Here is a 21,420-nt window from a genome sequence, read left to right as displayed (position 1 = left end):
ACTATCTCTGTGCATTATGTCAGTCACACATGAGGATATAGAATGTGTACAGTATATAGGGGTAACTATCTCTGTTGTCTCTGTCAGTCACACATGAGGGTATAGAATGTGTACAGTATATAGGGGTAACTATCTCTGTGCCCTCTGTCAGTCACACATGAGGATATAGAATGTGTACAGTATATAGGGGTAACTATCTCTGTTCTCTCTGTCAGTCACACATGAGGGTATAAAATGTGTACAGTATATAGGGGTAACTATCTCTGTGCATTATGTCAGTCACACATGAGGATATAGAATGTGTACAGTATATAGGGGTAACTATCTCTGTTCTCTCTGTCAGTCACACATGAGGATATAGAATGTGTACAGTATATAGGGGTAACTATCTCTGTTCCCTCTGTCAGTCACACATGAGGATATAGAATGTGTACAGTATATAGGAGTAACTATCTCTGTGCCCCCTGTCAGTCACACATGAGGATATAGAATGTGTACAGTATATAGGGGTAACTATCTCTGTGCTCTCTGTCAGTCACACATGAGGATATAGAATGTGTACAGTATATAGGGGTAACTATCTCTGTGCCCTCTGTCAGTCACACATGAGGATATAGAATGTGTACAGTATAGAGGGGTAACTATCTCTGTGCCCTCTGTCAGTCACACATGAGGATATAGAATGTGTACAGTATATAGGGGTAACTATCTCTGTGCCCCCTGTCAGTCACACATGAGGATATAGAATGTGTACAGTATATAGGGGTAACTATCTCTGTGCCCCCTGTCAGTCACACATGAGGATAAAGAATGTGTACAGTATATAGGGGTAACTATCTCTGTGCCCTCTGTCAGTCACACATGAGGATATAGAATGTGTACAGTATATAGGGGTAACTATCTCTGTGCCCCCTGTCAGTCACACATGAGGATATAGAATGTGTACAGTATATAGGGGTAACTATCTCTGTTCTCTCTGTCAGTCACACATGAGGATATAGAATGTGTACAGTATATAGGGGTAACTATCTCTGTGCCCCCTGTCAGTCACACATGAGGATATAGAATGTGTACAGTATATAGGGGTAACTATCTCTGTTCTCTCTGTTAGTCACACATGAGGATATAGAATGTGTACAGTATATAGGGGTAACTATCTCTGTGCCCTCTGTCAGTCACACATGAGGATATAGAATGTGTACAGTATATAGGGGTAACTATCTTTGTTCTCTCTGTCAGTCACACATGAGGGTATAGAATGTGTACAGTATATAGGGGTAACTATCTCTGTTCTCTCTGTCAGTCACACATGAGGGTATAGAATGTGTACAGTATATAGGGGTAACTATCTCTGTTCTCTCTGTCAGTCACACATGAGGGTATAGAATGTGTACAGTATATAGGGGTAACTATCTCTGTGCCCCCTGTCAGTCACACATGAGGGTATAGAATGTGTACAGTATATAGGGGTAACTATCTCTGTGCCCCCTGTCAGTCACACATGAGGATATAGAATGTGTACAGTATATAGGGGTAACTATCTCTGTGCATTATGTCAGTCACACATGAGGATATAGAATGTGTACAGTATATAGGGGTAACTATCTCTGTTGTCTCTGTCAGTCACACATGAGGGTATAGAATGTGTACAGTATATAGGGGTAACTATCTCTGTGCCCTTTGTCAGTCATACATGAGGATATAGAATGTGTACAGTATATAGGGGTAACTATCTCTGTGCATTATGTCAGTCACACATGAGGGTATAGAATGTGTACAGTATATAGGGGTAACTATCTCTGTTCTCTCTGTCAGTCACACATGAGGGTATAGAATGTGTACAGTATATAGGGGTAACTATCTCTGTGCATTATGTCAGTCACACATGAGGATATAGAATGTGTACAGTATATAGGGGTAACTATCTCTGTTCTCTCTGTCAGTCACACATGAGGATATAGAATGTGTACAGTATATACGGGTAACTATCTCTGTTCTCTCTGTCAGTCACACATGAGGATATAGAATGTGTACAGTATATAGGGGTAACTATCTCTGTTCTCTCTGTCAGTCACACATGAGGATATAGAATGTGTACAGTATATAGGGGTAACTATCTCTGTTCTCTCTGTCAGTCACACATGAGGGTATAGAATGTGTACAGTATATAGGGGTAACTATCTCTGTTCTCTCTGTCAGTCACACATGAGGATATAGAATGTGTACAGTATATAGGGGTAACTATCTCTGTGCCCTCTGTCAGTCACACATGAGGATATAGAATGTGTACAGTATATAGGGGTAACTATCTCTGTGCCCCCTGTCAGTCACACATGAGGATATAGAATGTGTACAGTATATACGGGTAACTATCTCTGTGCCCCCTGTCAGTCACACATGAGGGTATAGAATGTGTACAGTATATAGGGGTAACTATCTCTGTGCCCTCTGTCAGTCACACAGGAGGATATAGAATGTGTACAGTATATAGGGGTAACTATCTCTGTGCCCTCTGTCAGTCACACATGAGGATATAGTATGTGTACAGTATATAGGGGTAACTATCTCTGTGCCCCCTGTCAGTCACACATGAGGGTATAGAATGTGTACAGTATATAGGGGTATCTATCTCTGTGCTCTCTGTCAGTCACACATGAGGATATAGAATGTGTACAGTATATAGGGGTAACTATCTCTGTGCTCTCTGTCAGTCACACATGAGGATATAGAATGTGTACAGTATATAGGGGTATCTATCTCTGTGCTCTCTGTCAGTCACACATGAGGATATAAAATGTGTACAGTATATAGGGGTAACTATCTCTGTGCTCTCTGTCAGTCACACATGAGGATATAGAATGTGTACAGTATATAGGGGTATCTATCTCTGTGCTCTCTGTCAGTCACACATGAGGATATAAAATGTGTACAGTATATAGGGGTAACTATCTCTGTGCCCCCTCTGTCAGTCACACATGAGGATATGGAATGTGTACAGTATATAGGGGTAACTATCTCTGTGCCCCCTCTGTCAGTCACACATGAGGATATAGAATGTGTACAGTATATAGGGGTAACTATCTCTGTGCCCCCTGTCAGTCACACATGAGGATATAGAATGTGTACAGTATATAGGGGTAACTATCTCTGTGCCCCCTGTCAGTCACACATGAGGATATAGAATGTGTACAGTATATAGGGGTAACTATCTCTGTGCCCCCTGTCAGTCACACATGAGGATATAGAATGTGTACAGTATATAGGGGTAACTATCTCTGTGCCCCCTGTCAGTCACACATGAGGATATAGAATGTGTACAGTATAGAGGGGTAACTATCTCTGTGCCCTCTGTCAGTCACACATGAGGATATAGAATGTGTACAGTATATAGGGGTAACTATCTCTGTGCCCCCTGTCAGTCACACATGAGGATATAGAATGTGTACAGTATATAGGGGTAACTATCTCTGTGCCCCCTATCAGTCACACATGAGGATATGGAATGTGTACAGTATATAGGGGTAACTATCTCTGTGCCCCCTGTCAGTCACACATGAGGATATAGAATGTGTACAGTATATAGGGGTAACTATCTCTGTGCCCCCTGTCAGTCACACATGAGGATATAGAATGTGTACAGTATATAGGGGTAACTATCTCTGTACCCCCTATCAGTCACACATGAGGATATAGAATGTGTACAGTATAGAGGGGTAACTATCTCTGTACCCCCTATCAGTCACACATGAGGATATAGAATGTGTACAGTATATAGGGGTAACTATCTCTGTGCCCCCTGTCAGTCACACATGAGGATATAGAATGTGTACAGTATATAGGGGTAACTATCTCTGTGCCCTCTGTCAGTCACACATGAGGGTATAGAATGTGTACAGTATATAGGGGTAACTATCTCTGTGCCCCCTGTCAGTCACACATGAGGATATAGAATGTGTACAGTATATACGGGTAACTATCTCTGTGCCCTCTGTCAGTCACACATGAGGGTATATAATGTGTACAGTATATAGGGGTAACTATCTCTGTGCCCCCTTTCAGTCACACATGAGGATATAGAATGTGTACAGTATATAGGGGTAACTATCTCGGTGCCCTCTGTCAGTCACACAGGAGGATATAGAATGTGTACAGTATATAGGGGTAACTATCTCGGTGCCCCCTGTCAGTCACACATGAGGATATAGAATGTGTACAGTATATAGGGGTAACTATCTCTGTGCCCTCTGTCAGTCACACATGAGGATATAGAATGTGTACAGTATATAGGGGTAACTATCTCTGTGCCCCCTTTCAGTCACACATGAGGATATAGAATGTGTACAGTATATAGGGGTAACTATCTCTGTGCCCTCTGTCAGTCACACATGAGGATATAGAATGTGTACAGTATATACGGGTAACTATCTCTGTGCCCTCTGTCAGTCACACATGAGGGTATAGAATGTGTACAGTATATAGGGGTAACTATCTCTGTGCCCTCTGTCAGTCACACAGGAGGATATAGAATGTGTACAGTATATAGGGGTAACTATCTCTGTGCCCTCTGTCAGTCACACATGAGGATATAGAATGTGTACAGTATATAGGGGTAACTATCTCTGTGCCCCCTCTGTCAGTCACACATGAGGATATAGAATGTGTACAGTATATAGGGGTAACTATCTCTGTGCCCCCTCTGTCAGTCACACATGAGGATATAGAATGTGTACAGTATATAGGGGTAACTATCTCTGTGCCCTCTGTCAGTCACACATGAGGATATAGAATGTGTACAGTATATAGGGGTAACTATCTCTGTGCCCTCTGTCAGTCACACATGAGGATATAGAATGTGTACAGTATATAGGGGTAACTATCTCTGTGCCCTCTGTCAGTCACACATGAGGATATAGAATGTGTACAGTATATAGGGGTAACTATCTCTGTGCCCTCTGTCAGTCACACATGAGGGTATAGAATGTGTACAGTATATAGGGGTAACTATCTCTGTGCCCTCTGTCAATCACACATGAGGATATAGAATGTGTACAGTATATAGGGGTAACTATCTCTGTGCTCTCTGTCAGTCACACATGAGGATATAGAATGTGTACAGTATATAGGGGTAACTATCTCTGTGCCCTCTGTCAGTCACACATGAGGATATAGAATGTGTACAGTATATAGGGGTAACTATCTCTGTTCTCTCTGTCAGTCACACATGAGGATAAAGAATGTGTACAGTATATAGGGGTAACTATCTCTGTGCCCCCTGTCAGTCACACATGAGGGTATAGAATGTGTACAGTATATAGGGGTAACTATCTCTGTGCCCCCTGTCAGTCACACATGAGGATATAGAATGTGTACAGTATATAGGGGTAACTATCTCTGTGCCCTCTGTCAGTCACACATGAGGATATAGAATGTGTACAGTATATAGGGGTAACTATCTCTGTGCCCCCTTTCAGTCACACATGAGGATATAGAATGTGTACAGTATATAGGGGTAACTATCTCTGTGCCCTCTGTCAGTCACACATGAGGATATAGAATGTGTACAGTATATACGGGTAACTATCTCTGTGCCCTCTGTCAGTCACACATGAGGGTATAGAATGTGTACAGTATATAGGGGTAACTATCTCTGTGCCCTCTGTCAGTCACACAGGAGGATATAGAATGTGTACAGTATATAGGGGTAACTATCTCTGTGCCCTCTGTCAGTCACACATGAGGATATAGAATGTGTACAGTATATAGGGGTAACTATCTCTGTGCCCCCTCTGTCAGTCACACATGAGGATGTAGAATGTGTACAGTATATAGGGGTAACTATCTCTGTGCCCCCTCTGTCAGTCACACATGAGGATATAGAATGTGTACAGTATATAGGGGTAACTATCTCTGTGCCCTCTGTCAGTCACACATGAGGATATAGAATGTGTACAGTATATAGGGGTAACTATCTCTGTGCCCTCTGTCAGTCACACATGAGGATATAGAATGTGTACAGTATATAGGGGTAACTATCTCTGTGCCCTCTGTCAGTCACACATGAGGATATAGAATGTGTACAGTATATAGGGGTAACTATCTCTGTGCCCTCTGTCAGTCACACATGAGGGTATAGAATGTGTACAGTATATAGGGGTAACTATCTCTGTGCCCTCTGTCAATCACACATGAGGATATAGAATGTGTACAGTATATAGGGGTAACTATCTCTGTGCTCTCTGTCAGTCACACATGAGGATATAGAATGTGTACAGTATATAGGGGTAACTATCTCTGTGCCCTCTGTCAGTCACACATGAGGATATAGAATGTGTACAGTATATAGGGGTAACTATCTCTGTTCTCTCTGTCAGTCACACATGAGGATAAAGAATGTGTACAGTATATAGGGGTAACTATCTCTGTGCCCCCTGTCAGTCACACATGAGGGTATAGAATGTGTACAGTATATAGGGGTAACTATCTCTGTGCCCCCTGTCAGTCACACATGAGGGTATAGAATGTGTACAGTATATAGGGGTAACTATCTCTGTGCATTATGTCAGTCACACATGAGGATATAGAATGTGTACAGTATATAGGGGTAACTATCTCTGTTGTCTCTGTCAGTCACACATGAGGGTATAGAATGTGTACAGTATATAGGGGTAACTATCTCTGTGCCCTCTGTCAGTCACACATGAGGATATAGAATGTGTACAGTATATAGGGGTAACTATCTCTGTTCTCTCTGTCAGTCACACATGAGGGTATAGAATGTGTACAGTATATAGGGGTAACTATCTCTGTGCCCCCTGTCAGTCACACATGAGGGTATAGAATGTGTACAGTATATAGGGGTAACTATCTCTGTGCATTATGTCAGTCACACATGAGGATATAGAATGTGTACAGTATATAGGGGTAACTATCTCTGTTGTCTCTGTCAGTCACACATGAGGGTATAGAATGTGTACAGTATATAGGGGTAACTATCTCTGTGCCCTCTGTCAGTCACACATGAGGATATAGAATGTGTACAGTATATAGGGGTAACTATCTCTGTTCTCTCTGTCAGTCACACATGAGGGTATAAAATGTGTACAGTATATAGGGGTAACTATCTCTGTGCATTATGTCAGTCACACATGAGGATATAGAATGTGTACAGTATATAGGGGTAACTATCTCTGTTCTCTCTGTCAGTCACACATGAGGATATAGAATGTGTACAGTATATAGGGGTAACTATCTCTGTTCCCTCTGTCAGTCACACATGAGGATATAGAATGTGTACAGTATATAGGAGTAACTATCTCTGTGCCCCCTGTCAGTCACACATGAGGATATAGAATGTGTACAGTATATAGGGGTAACTATCTCTGTGCTCTCTGTCAGTCACACATGAGGATATAGAATGTGTACAGTATATAGGGGTAACTATCTCTGTGCCCTCTGTCAGTCACACATGAGGATATAGAATGTGTACAGTATATAGGGGTAACTATCTCTGTGCCCCCTGTCAGTCACACATGAGGATAAAGAATGTGTACAGTATATAGGGGTAACTATCTCTGTGCCCTCTGTCAGTCACACATGAGGATATAGAATGTGTACAGTATATAGGGGTAACTATCTCTGTGCCCCCTGTCAGTCACACATGAGGATATAGAATGTGTACAGTATATAGGGGTAACTATCTCTGTTCTCTCTGTCAGTCACACATGAGGATATAGAATGTGTACAGTATATAGGGGTAACTATCTCTGTGCCCCCTGTCAGTCACACATGAGGATATAGAATGTGTACAGTATATAGGGGTAACTATCTCTGTTCTCTCTGTTAGTCACACATGAGGATATAGAATGTGTACAGTATATAGGGGTAACTATCTCTGTGCCCTCTGTCAGTCACACATGAGGATATAGAATGTGTACAGTATATAGGGGTAACTATCTTTGTTCTCTCTGTCAGTCACACATGAGGGTATAGAATGTGTACAGTATATAGGGGTAAGTATCTCTGTTCTCTCTGTCAGTCACACATGAGGGTATAGAATGTGTACAGTATATAGGGGTAACTATCTCTGTTCTCTCTGTCAGTCACACATGAGGGTATAGAATGTGTACAGTATATAGGGGTAACTATCTCTGTGCCCCCTGTCAGTCACACATGAGGGTATAGAATGTGTACAGTATATAGGGGTAACTATCTCTGTGCCCCCTGTCAGTCACACATGAGGATATAGAATGTGTACAGTATATAGGGGTAACTATCTCTGTGCATTATGTCAGTCACACATGAGGATATAGAATGTGTACAGTATATAGGGGTAACTATCTCTGTTGTCTCTGTCAGTCACACATGAGGGTATAGAATGTGTACAGTATATAGGGGTAACTATCTCTGTGCCCTTTGTCAGTCATACATGAGGATATAGAATGTGTACAGTATATAGGGGTAACTATCTCTGTGCATTATGTCAGTCACACATGAGGGTATAGAATGTGTACAGTATATAGGGGTAACTATCTCTGTTCTCTCTGTCAGTCACACATGAGGATATAGAATGTGTACAGTATATACGGGTAACTATCTCTGTTCTCTCTGTCAGTCACACATGAGGATATAGAATGTGTACAGTATATAGGGGTAACTATCTCTGTTCTCTCTGTCAGTCACACATGAGGGTATAGAATGTGTACAGTATATAGGGGTAACTATCTCTGTTCTCTCTGTCAGTCACACATGAGGATATAGAATGTGTACAGTATATAGGGGTAACTATCTCTGTTCTCTCTGTCAGTCACACATGAGGATATAGAATGTGTACAGTATATAGGGGTAACTATCTCTGTGCCCTCTGTCAGTCACACATGAGGATATAGAATGTGTACAGTATATAGGGGTAACTATCTCTGTTCTCTCTGTCAGTCACACATGAGGATATAGAATGTGTACAGTATATAGGGGTAACTATCTCTGTTCTCTCTGTCAGTTATACAGTTCGGCTTCATCACCATTTTCGTGGCTGCGTTCCCGCTGGCTCCTCTCTTCGCTCTTCTCAATAACTGGGTGGAGATTCGGCTGGATGCCCAGAAATTTGTGTGCGAATACCGGCGTCCAGTGGCGGAGAGGGCGCAACATATCGGGGTCTGGTTTCTCATCCTGAAAGCTTTGGCCCAACTTTCCGTCATTGTCAACGTAAGTGATCGCGACTGGCGCTTAAGGGCCGGCGCGATGGGCCAAGAGGGTTCTTATCTGCCGACAGTTCTGAGGTGTCACCAGGTATTTCTGTGCCCACTGTAGGCCTTCCTCATCGCCTTCACCTCGGACTTCCTGCCACGTCTCCTCTACCAGTACGAGTATAACAACCACCTGGAGGGGTACCTGAACTTCACTCTGTCCTACTCTCCACACAGCTACGTGTCGGGAAACCACACCCTGTGCAGGTGAGAGGGGCCTGGTTACAGGTTGTGAATATAGCAATATTCCAGGGAATCCGGTCTATAGATCTACACTCAATAGGTCAACCACTAAGGGTAGACATGGATTAGGGCGACATGGAATAGGTAGACAGTAGAAAGGATTTAGTATGTTATGCCGGCGGTCGGGCTCCCGGCGGCCAGCATACCGGCACCGGAATCCCGACCGCCGGCATACCGACAGCTGGGTGAGCGCAAATGAGCCCCTTGTGGACTTGCTGCACTCGCCACGCTGCGGGCACAGTGGCCCGCTACGCGCGCCACGCTATTTATTCTCCCTCCAGGGGGGTCGTGGACCCCCAAGAGGGAGAAAAGCTGTCAGTATGCCGGCTGTCGGGATTCCGGCTCCGGTATGCTGGTCGCCGGGAGCCCGGTCGTCTGCAAACTGAAGACCACCCCAGTAGAAAATGTCGACAAGGTCAAAGGGTCAACATTTCCTTTCAACCTTTTGACCCTGTTGACCTTTTCTACTGTCTACCTATTCCATGTTGACCTTTTGACCCCGTTGACCTAATGTATGTTGACCCATTTCACAGGCGGAGAGGCGCGGCCATGCACTGGAGCTGTTCCGCTATCCTCTGTGCATGTGTATGGCGTTGGGACTGCGCAGTCTGCGATTGCTTTCTACAGTGCATGGCAATCTGCTGGTAATTGCCGGATGCGTCCGCTTTAGCTCTTGTGCCCAACTCAGAATCAGGCCCTCAGCGATGACCTCAGAGGACGTCTTCCATGTCCTGTATCGGTATGTCTTCCAGATACAAAGCCTTCCGGGATGAGGAGGGTCGATACACCCTGTTCTACTGGAAGCTGCTGGCCGTCAGGCTCGGATTCATCATCGCTTTCGAGGTGAGACCAAGACACCACTGCAAACACTAAAACCAGATTACAGAATACCGGTCCATCGAGGTCCTTAAATCCTCTGTGGAGGCATAGTGGAATGTAAGATGGCCATTCGCCGCACTGTAAACGTGAAAAGCCCAACAGACCTGTGGCTGGAATGAATAGCGCTCAGTGTATGGACCGGCACGATGATCATTCACAGCCTGAAAATGGCTGAAAGATGGCCGGGATCATTTGGTCTGGTTATCAAACCTGTCTGACCCACCCGACAGTAAATAGCTATCAGCATTCTGATTGGTGGATGGCTGGAGCTATGTACCAATCAGAGTGCTGACTGCCCCTCACTGTATGTGGAGAGACGGCACAGGACCATAGTATTTCATGATATTTTCCATATGTGCCCTCAACGTCTGTCACTCTTCTTGGTGATGAGCCTCCTACGCCTCTTCCCCCAGCACGTGGTCTTCTTCAGCCTGCGCTGCATAGACTGGATGGTGCCGGACATCCCAGAGACGGTGGAGATCAAAGTGAAGAGAGAGCGATACTTGGCGAAGCAGGCACTGGCCGATAATCAGGACGTGCTCCTGACGGTGAGTCCGGCCTCCAGCTCTCCAGGTCAGTCAGCCACACGATGGGTGTGTCGGTGTTGTGTCGCGTGGTTGTGGCCTGCCATGTGACGGTGATGTCCTGTTGTCTGTTGCATGACAGTGTGAGGTGCGTCACAGTGCTGTGTCATTGTGTTGTCTGTCGCACTCCTCCACAGGTACCAGGTAGGTTTCTATATGGACTCAGAGTTTATCCCTTTATCTCACCCGTCTGACAAACTATCTGCACCTGGGTGACCGGGAAATGTCATCTTATATCTCCTACCGACGTAACCTCTCCCCACACTATATACCGACGTAGCCTCTCCCCACACTATATACCGACGTAGCCTCTCCCCACACTATATACCGACATAACCTCTCCCCACACTATATACCAACATAGCCTATCCCCACATTATATACCAACGTAGCCTCTCCCCACACTATATACCGACGTAGCCTCTCCCCACACTATATACCGACGTAGCCTCTCCCCACACTATATACCGACGTAGCCTATCCCCACATTATATACCAACGTAGCCTCTCCCCACACTATATACCGACGTAGCCTCTCAACACGCTATATAACGTCGTAGCCTCCCACCACGCTATATACAGACATAGCCTCTCACCGCGCTATATAACGACGTAGCCTCTCACCACACTATATACCGACATAGCCTCTCCCCACACTATGTGCCGACGTAGCCTCTCATCACGCTAGATACCAACATAGCCTCTCACCACGCTATATACACCGACGTAGCTTCTCCCCACACTATATACTGACATAGCCTCTCACCACGCTATATACCGACGTAGCCTCTCAACACGCTATATAACAACGTAGCCTCTCCCCACACTGTATACCGACATAGCCTCTCCCCACACTATATACCGACGTAGCCTCTCCCCACACTATATACCGACGTAACCTCTCCCCACACTATATACCAACATAGCCTATCCCCACACTATATACCAACGTAGCCTCTCCCCAAACTATATACCGACGTAGCCTCTCCCCACACTATATACCGACGTAGCCTCTCCACACGCTATATAACGTCGTAGCCTCCCACCACGCTATATACAGACATAGCCTCTCACCGCGCTATATAACGACGTAGCCTCTCACCACACTATATACCGACATAGCCTCTCCCCACACTATGTGCCGACGTAGCCTCTCATCACGCTAGATACCAACATAGCCTCTCACCACGCTATATACACCGACGTAGCCTCTCCCCACACTATATACTGACATAGCCTCTCACCACGCTATATACCGACGTAGCCTCTCAACACGCTATATAACAACGTAGCCTCTCCCCACACTGTATACCGACATAGCCTCTCCCCACACTATATACCGACATAGCCTCTCCCCACACTATATACCGACATAGCCTCTAACCACACTGTATACCGACGTAGCCTCTCACCACACTATATACCGACATAGCCTCTCCCCACACTATATAACGACATAGCCTCTAACCACACTGTATACCAACGTAGCCTCTCACCACACTATATACCGACAAAGCCTTTCCCCACACTATATACCGACATAGCCTCTCACCACGCTATATACCGACGTAGCCTCTCCCCACACTATATACCGACATAGCCTCTCCCCACACTATATACCGACATAGCCTCTCCCCACACTATATACCAACATAGCCTCTAACCACACTGTATACCAACGTAGCCTCTCACCACACTATATACGACATATCCTCTCCCCACACTATATACCGACATAGCCTCTAACCACACTTTATACCAACGTAGCCTCTCACCACACTATATACCGACATAGCCTCTCCCCACACTATATACCGACATAGCCTCTCACCACGCTATATACCGACGTAGCCTCTCCCCACACTATATACCGACGTAACCTCTCCCCACACTATATACCAACATAGCCTATCCCCACACTATATACCAACGTAGCCTCTCCCCAAACTATATACCGACGTAGCCTCTCCCCACACTATATACCGACGTAGCCTCTCCACACGCTATATAACGTCGTAGCCTCCCACCACGCTATATACAGACATAGCCTCTCACCGCGCTATATAACGACGTAGCCTCTCACCACACTATATACCGACATAGCCTCTCCCCACACTATGTGCCGACGTAGCCTCTCATCACGCTAGATACCAACATAGCCTCTCACCACGCTATATACACCGACGTAGCCTCTCCCCACACTATATACTGACATAGCCTCTCACCACGCTATATACCGACGTAGCCTCTCAACACGCTATATAACAACGTAGCCTCTCCCCACACTGTATACCGACATAGCCTCTCCCCACACTATATACCGACATAGCCTCTCCCCACACTATATACCGACATAGCCTCTAACCACACTGTATACCGACGTAGCCTCTCACCACACTATATACCGACATAGCCTCTCCCCACACTATATAACGACATAGCCTCTAACCACACTGTATACCAACGTAGCCTCTCACCACACTATATACCGACAAAGCCTTTCCCCACACTATATACCGACATAGCCTCTCACCACGCTATATACCGACGTAGCCTCTCCCCACACTATATACCGACATAGCCTCTCCCCACACTATATACCGACATAGCCTCTCCCCACACTATATACCAACATAGCCTCTAACCACACTGTATACCAACGTAGCCTCTCACCACACTATATACGACATATCCTCTCCCCACACTATATACCGACATAGCCTCTAACCACACTGTATACCAACGTAGCCTCTCACCACACTATATACCGACATAGCCTCTCCCCACACTATATACCGACATAGCCTCTCACCACGCTATATACCGACGTAGCCTCTCCCCACACTATATACCGACATAGCCTCTCCCCACACTATATACCGACATAGCCTCTCCCCACACTATATACCGACATAGCCTCTCCCCACACTGTATACCAACGTAGCCTCTCACCACATTATATACCGACATAGCCTCTCCCCACACTATATACCGACATAGCCTCTCACCACGCTTTATACCGACGTAGCCTCTCACCACACTATATACCGACATAGCCTCTCCCCACACTATATACCGACATAGCCTCTCCCCACACTATATACCGACATAGCCTCTAACCACACTGTATACCAACGTAGCCTCTCACCACACTATATACCGACATAGCCTCTCCCCACACTATATACCGACATAGCCTCTAACCACACTGTATACCAATGTAGCCTCTCACCACACTATATACCGACATAGCCTCTCCCCACACTATATACCGACATTACCTCTCACCACGCTATATACCGACGTAGCCTCTCCCCACACTATATACCGACATAGCCTCTCCCCACACTATATACCGACATAGCCTCTTCCCACACTATATACCGACATAGCCTCTAACCACACTGTATGCCAACATAGCCTCTCACCACACTATTTACCGACATAGCCTCTCCCCACACTATATACCGAGATAGCCTCTAACCACACTGTATACCAACGTAGCCTCTCACCACACTATATACCGACATAGCCTCTCCCCACACTATATACCGACATTACCTCTCACCACGCTATATACCGACGTAGCCTCTCCCCACACTATATACCGACATAGCCTCTCCCCACACTATATACCGACATAGCCTCTCCTCACACTATATACCGACATAGCCTCTAACCACACTGTATATCAACATAGCCTCTCACCACACTATTTACCGACATAGCCTCTCCCCACACTATATACCGAGATAGCTTCTCACCACGCTATATACCGACACAGCCTCTCCCCACACTATATCCCAACGTAGCCTCTCATCACACTATATACTGACATAGCCTCTCACCATACTCTATACCGACGTAGCCTCTCCCCACACTATATCCCAACGTAGCCTCTCATCACACTATATACTGACATAGCCTCTCCCCACACTATATACCGATATAGCCTCTCACCACGCTATATACCGACATAGCCTTTCCCCACACTATATACCAACATAGCCTCTCCCCACACTGTATACTAACGTAGCCTCTCACCACACTGTATACCGACGTAGCCTCTTACCACACTGTATACCGACGGTTCCTCTCCCCACACTATATACCAACATAGCCTCTCCCCACACTGTATACCGACGTAGCCTCTTACCACACTGTATACCGACGGTTCCTCTCCCCACACTATATACCGACATAGCCTTTCCCACACTGCATTCCGACGTAGCCTCTCCCCACACTGTATACCGACGGTTCCTCTCCCCACACTATATACCGATGTAGCCTCTCCCCACACTGTATACCGACGGTTCCTCTCCCCACACTATATACCGATGTAGCCTTTCCCCACACTATATACCGATGTAGCCTCTCCCCACACTGTATACCGACGGTTCCTCTCCCCACACTATATACCGACGTAGCCTCTCCCCACACTGTATACCGACGTAGCCTCCCGCCACACTGTATACTGACGGTTCTCTCCCTACACTGTATACCGACGGTTCCTCTCCCCACACTGTATACCGACGGTTCCTCTCCCCACACTATATACCGACATAGTATCTCCCCACACTGTATACCGACATAGCCTCTCCCCACACTGTATACCGACGCAGCCTCTCCCCACACTGTATACCGACGTAGCCTCTCCCCACACTGTATACCGACGTAGCCTCTCCCCACACTGTATACCGATGTAGCCTCTCCCCACACTATGGGGGTAATTCAGACCTGATCACTAGAGTGCGTTTTTTGCATCCCTGCGATCAGGTAGTCGCCGCCTACAGGGGGAGAGGAATTAGCTGTGCAGGGTGCGTTCGGATGTGTAGCGGAGCTACAGTCTCTGCGCAGCCCAGGACTTACTCTCCCAGTGCGAAGATCGGGGCCGGGAGCTGACGTCAGGAACCCTCCCTCCAAATGCCTGGTCCGTCCTGCGTTCTTCTGGACGCTGCTTGAAAACGGTCAGTTGCCACCCACAAACGCCCTCTTCCTGTCAATCTCCTTGCGATCGCCCGTGGGTTCGGAATTTTTGCACCATCCCGTCGCTGCCTGGCGATTCCCATTGCTGCGGTCCGTCGCGCCGGTGCATTGCGGTGCATACGCATGCGCAGTTCAGATCTGATCGCCCGCTGTGAGAAGACGCATCAGGTCTGAATCGGCCCCATTGTTAGAGAGGTCGGATCCTTTCAGTTCATTGTTATATAACATCTAGATGACTTATCTGGACTGGAAAGCGAAACAAGACCCCCGGAAGCTTCCGCCCATTTACCTGACAGGGGGAAGAGAGTGACCAGGATGGCGATTAGATAGATTTCTCTGGATCAATCACCCCCTATGTGTTTCATTGTAACAATGGCGACTGATGCAATTCCTTGTCAGAGAGGCTTCCACTCCGCTTATTCCTCTATCCAGTGATTCTGCCATTAATTACCCCTGCGCAGTATAAACGACGGTCTCACTGATTGTCCCCGTATCACCGGCACAGCTCTGGGTATAGATAGTTTGTCAGACGAGTCTTTGTATTGTCCTTATATATATTTCTGGATAGTGATTAGGTCACTTCTACAATGTCTTCCCATTAGTCATTCCCAGTTATCCGTCCAGTCCTGTTATTAGTGAGACAGGGATACATTTACCATGCAGCGCTTTACATTCCCAGTTATCCGTCCAGTCCTGTTATTAGTGAGACAGGGATACATTTACCATGCAGCGCTTTACATTCCCAGTTATCCGTCCAGTCCTGTTATTAGTGAGACAGGGATACATTTACCATGCAGCGCTTTACATTCCCAGTTATCCGTCCAGTCCTGTTATTAGTGAGACAGGGATACATTTACCATGCAGCGCTTTACATTCCCAGTTATCCGTCCAGTCCTGTTATTAGTGAGACAGGGATACATTTACCATGCAGCGCTTTACATTCCCAGTTATCCGTCCAGTCCTGTTATTAGTGAGACAGGGATACATTTACCATGCAGCGCTTTACATTCCCAGTTATCCGTCCAGTCCTGTTATTAGTGAGACAGGGATACATTTACCATGCAGCGCTTTACATTCCCAGTTATCCGTCCAGTCCTGTTATTAGTGAGACAGGGATACATTTACCATGCAGCGCTTTACATTCCCAGTTATCCGTCCAGTCCAGTTATTAGTGAGACAGGGATACATTTACCATGCAGCGCTTTACATTCCCAGTTATCCATCCAGTCCTGTTATTAGTGAGACAGGGATACATTTACCATGCAGCGCTTTACATTCCCAGTTATCCGTCCAGTCCTGTTATTAGTGAGACAGGGATACATTTACCATGCAGCGCTTTACATTCCCAGTTATCCGTCCAGTCCTGTTATTAGTGAGACAGGGATACATTTACCATGCAGCGCTTTACATTCCCAGTTATCCGTCCAGTCCTGTTATTAGTGAGACAGGGATACATTTACCATGCAGCGCTTTATGGGGGTCATTCCGAGTTGTTCGCTCTGTATTTTTTTCTCGCAACGGAGCGATTAGTCGCTAATGCGCATGCGCAATGTCCGCAGTGCGATTGCGCCAAGTAAATTTGCGATGCAGTTAGGAATTTTACTCACGGCATTACGAGGTTTTTTCTTCGTTCTGGTGTTCGGAGTGTGATTGACAGGAAGTGGGTGTTTCTGGGCGGAAACTGGCCGTTTTATGGGAGTGTGCGAAAAAACGCTACCGTTTCCGTGAAAAACGCGAGAGTGGCTGGAGAAACGGGGGAGTGTCTGGGCGAACGCTGGGTGTGTTTGTGACGTCAAACCAGGAACGACAAGCACTGAACTGATCGCAGATGCCGAGTAAGTTTGAAGTTACTCAGAAACTGCTAAGAAGTGTCTATTCTCAATTCTGCTAATCTTTCGTTCGCAATTTTGATAAGCTAAGATTCACTCCCAGTAGGCGGCGGCTTAGCGTGTGCAAAGCTGCTAAAAGCAGCTTGCGAGCGAACAACTCGGAATGACCCCCTATATTCCCAGTTATCCGTCCAGTCCTGTTATTAGTGAGGTAGGGATACATTTACCATGCAGCGCTTTACATTCCCAGTTATCCGTCCAGTCCTGTTATTAGTGAGACAGGGATACATTTACCATGCAGCGCTTTACATTCCCAGTTATCCGTCCAGTCCTGTTATTAGTGAGGTAGGGATACATTTACCATGCAGCGCTTTACATTCCCAGTTATCCGTCCAGTCCTGTTATTAGTGAGGTAGGGATACATTTACCATGCAGCGCTTTACATTCCCAGTTATCCGTCCAGTCCTGTCATTAGTGAGACAGGGATACATTTACCATGCAGCGCTTTACATTCCCAGTTATCCGTCCAGTCCTGTTATTAGTGAGACAGGGATACATTTACCATGCAGCGCTTTACATTCCCAGTTATCCGTCCAGTCCCGTTATTAGTGAGGTAGGGATACATTTACCATGCAGCGCTTTACATTCCCAGTTATCCGTCCAGTCCTGTTATTAGTGAGACAGGTATACATTTACCATGCAGCGCTTTACATTCCCAGTTATCCGTCCAGTCCTGTTATTAGTGAGACAGGGATACATTTACCATGCAGCGCTTTACATTCCCAGTTATCCGTCCCGTCCTGTTATTAGTGAGACAGGGATACATTTACCATGCAGCGCTTTACATTCCCAGTTATCCGTCCAGTCCTGTTATTAGTGAGTCAGGGATACATTTACCATGCAGCGCTTTACATTCCCAGTTATCCGTCCAGTCCTGTTATTAGTGAGACAGGGATACATTTACCATGCAGCGCTTTACATTCCCAGTTATCCGTCCAGTCCTGTTATTAGTGAGGTAGGGATACATTTACCATGCAGCGCTTTACATTCCCAGTTATCCGTCCAGTCCTGTTATTAGTGAGGTAGGGATACATTTACCATGCAGCGCTTTACATTCCCAGTTATCCGTCCAGTCCTGTTATTAGTGAGACAGGGATACATTTACCATGCAGCGCTTTACATTCCCAGTTATCCGTCCAGTCCTGTTATTAGTGAGACAGGGATACATTTACCATGCAGCGCTTTACATTCCCAGTTATCCGTCCAGTCCTGTTATTAGTGAGACAGGGATACATTTACCATGCAGCGCTTTACATTCCCAGTTATCCGTCCAGTCCTGTTATTAGTGAGACAGGGATACATTTACCATGCAGCGCTTTACATTCCCAGTTATCCGTCCAGTCCTGTTATTAGTGAGACAGGGATACATTTACCATGCAGCGCTTTACATTCCCAGTTATCCGTCCAGTCCTGTTATTAGTGAGACAGGGATACATTTACCATGCAGCGCTTTACATTCCCAGTTATCCGTCCAGTCCTGTTATTAGTGAGACAGGGATACATTTACCATGCAGCGCTTTACATTCCCAGTTATCCATCCAGTCCTGTTATTAGTGAGACAGGGATACATTTACCATGCAGCGCTTTACATTCCCAGTTATCTGTCCTGTCCTGTTATTAGTGAGACAGGGATGCATTTACCATGCAGCGCTTTACATTCCCAGTTATCCGTCCAGTCCTGTTATTAGTGAGACAGGGATACATTTACCATGCAGCGCTTTACATTCCCAGTTATCCGTCCAGTCCTGTTATTAGTGAGACAGGGATACATTTACCATGCAGCGCTTTACATTCCCAGTTATCCGTCCAGTCCTGTTATTAGTGAGACAGGGATACATTTACCATGCAGCGCTTTACATTCCCAGTTATCCGTCCAGTCCTGTTATTAGTGACACAGGGATACATTTACCATGCAGCGCTTTACATTCCCAGTTATCCGTCCAGTCCTGTTATTAGTGAGACAGGGATACATTTACCATGCAGCGCTTTACATTCCCAGTTATCCGTCCAGTCCTGTTATTAGTGAGACAGGGATACATTTACCATGCAGCGCTTTACATTCCCAGTTATCCGTCCAGTCCTGTTATTAGTGAGACAGGGATACATTTACCATGCAGCGCTTTACATTCCCAGTTATCCGTCCAGTCCTGTTATTAGTGAGACAGGGATACATTTACCATGCAGCGCTTTACATTCCCAGTTTTCCATCCAGTCCTGTTATTAGTGAGGTAGGGATACATTTACCATGCAGCGCTTTACATTCCCAGTTATCCGTCCAGTCCTGTTATTAGTGAGGTAGGGATACATTTACCATGCAGCGCTTTACATTCCCAGTTATCCGTCCAGTCCTGTTATTAGTGAGACAGGTATACATTTACCATGCAGCGCTTTACATTCCCAGTTATCCGTCCAGTCCTGTTATTAGTGAGACAGGGATACATTTACCATGCAGCGCTTTACATTCCCAGTTATCCGTCCCGTCCTGTTATTAGTGAGACAGGGATACATTTACCATGCAGCGCTTTACATTCCCAGTTATCCGTCCAGTCCTGTTATTAGTGAGACAGGGATACATTTACCATGCAGCGCTTTACATTCCCAGTTATCCGTCCAGTCCTGTTATTAGTGAGACAGGGATACATTTACCATGCAGCGCTTTACATTCCCAGTTATCCATCCAGTCCTGTTATTAGTGAGACAGGGATACATTTACCATGCAGCGCTTTACATTCCCAGTTATCCGTCCAGTCCTGTTATTAGTGAGACAGGGATACATTTACCATGCAGCGCTTTACATTCCCAGTTATCCGTCCAGTCCTGTTATTAGTGAGACAGGGATACATTTACCATGCAGCGCTTTACATTCCCAGTTATCCGTCCAGTCCTGTTATTAGTGAGACAGGGATACATTTACCATGCAGCGCTTTACATTCCCAGTTATCCGTCCAGTCCTGTTATTAGTGAGACAGGGATACATTTACCATGCAGCGCTTTACATTCCCAGTTATCCGTCCAGTCCTGTTATTAGTGACACAGGGATACATTTACCATGCAGCGCTTTACATTCCCAGTTATCCGTGCAGTCCTGTTATTAGTGAGACAGGGATACATTTACCATGCAGCGCTTTACATTCCCAGTTATCCGTCCAGTCCTGTTATTAGTGAGACAGGGATACATTTACCATGCAGCGCTTTACATTCCCAGTTATCCGTCCAGTCCTGTTATTAGTGAGACAGGGATACATTTACCATGCAGGGCTTTACATTCCCAGTTATCCGTCCAGTCCTGTTATTAGTGAGACAGGGATACATTTACCATGCAGCGCTTTACATTCCCAGTTTTCCGTCCAGTCCTGTTATTAGTGAGGTAGGGATACATTTACCATGCAGCGCTTTACATTCCCAGTTATCCGTCCAGTCCTGTTATTAGTGAGGTAGGGATACATTTACCATGCAGCGCTTTACATTCCCAGTTATCCGTCCAGTCCTGTTATTAGTGAGACAGGTATACATTTACCATGCAGCGCTTTACATTCCCAGTTATCCGTCCAGTCCTGTTATTAGTGAGACAGGTATACATTTACCATGCAGCGCTTT

General features: G+C 45.8%; 1 protein-coding gene across 2 annotated transcripts in view; it reads left to right on the top strand.

Moving 5' to 3' along the window:
- The window catches only part of LOC134965743 (anoctamin-7-like), a 99,821-nt gene that overhangs the window by 67,532 nt on the left and 10,869 nt on the right, over positions 1 to 21,420 (top strand). Inside the window, exons 20-23 of one of the 2 annotated variants that reach the window (XM_063942090.1) lie at positions 8,996 to 9,201; positions 9,307 to 9,449; positions 10,238 to 10,328; positions 10,778 to 10,912. In XM_063942090.1, the coding sequence (XP_063798160.1) occupies positions 8,996 to 9,201; positions 9,307 to 9,449; positions 10,238 to 10,328; positions 10,778 to 10,912 (575 nt within the window). Of the gene's footprint in view, positions 1 to 8,995; positions 9,202 to 9,306; positions 9,450 to 10,237; positions 10,329 to 10,777; positions 10,938 to 21,420 lie in introns of both variants that reach the window. The other variant, XM_063942089.1, reaches the window with a different exon arrangement.

Source organism: Pseudophryne corroboree, chromosome 10 (genome assembly GCF_028390025.1).
Source record: "Pseudophryne corroboree isolate aPseCor3 chromosome 10, aPseCor3.hap2, whole genome shotgun sequence".
Taxonomy (NCBI): domain Eukaryota; kingdom Metazoa; phylum Chordata; class Amphibia; order Anura; family Myobatrachidae; genus Pseudophryne; species Pseudophryne corroboree.
The sequence above is the reverse complement of the archived record's forward strand: the minus strand, read 5'-3'. Positions and strand labels throughout refer to the sequence as shown.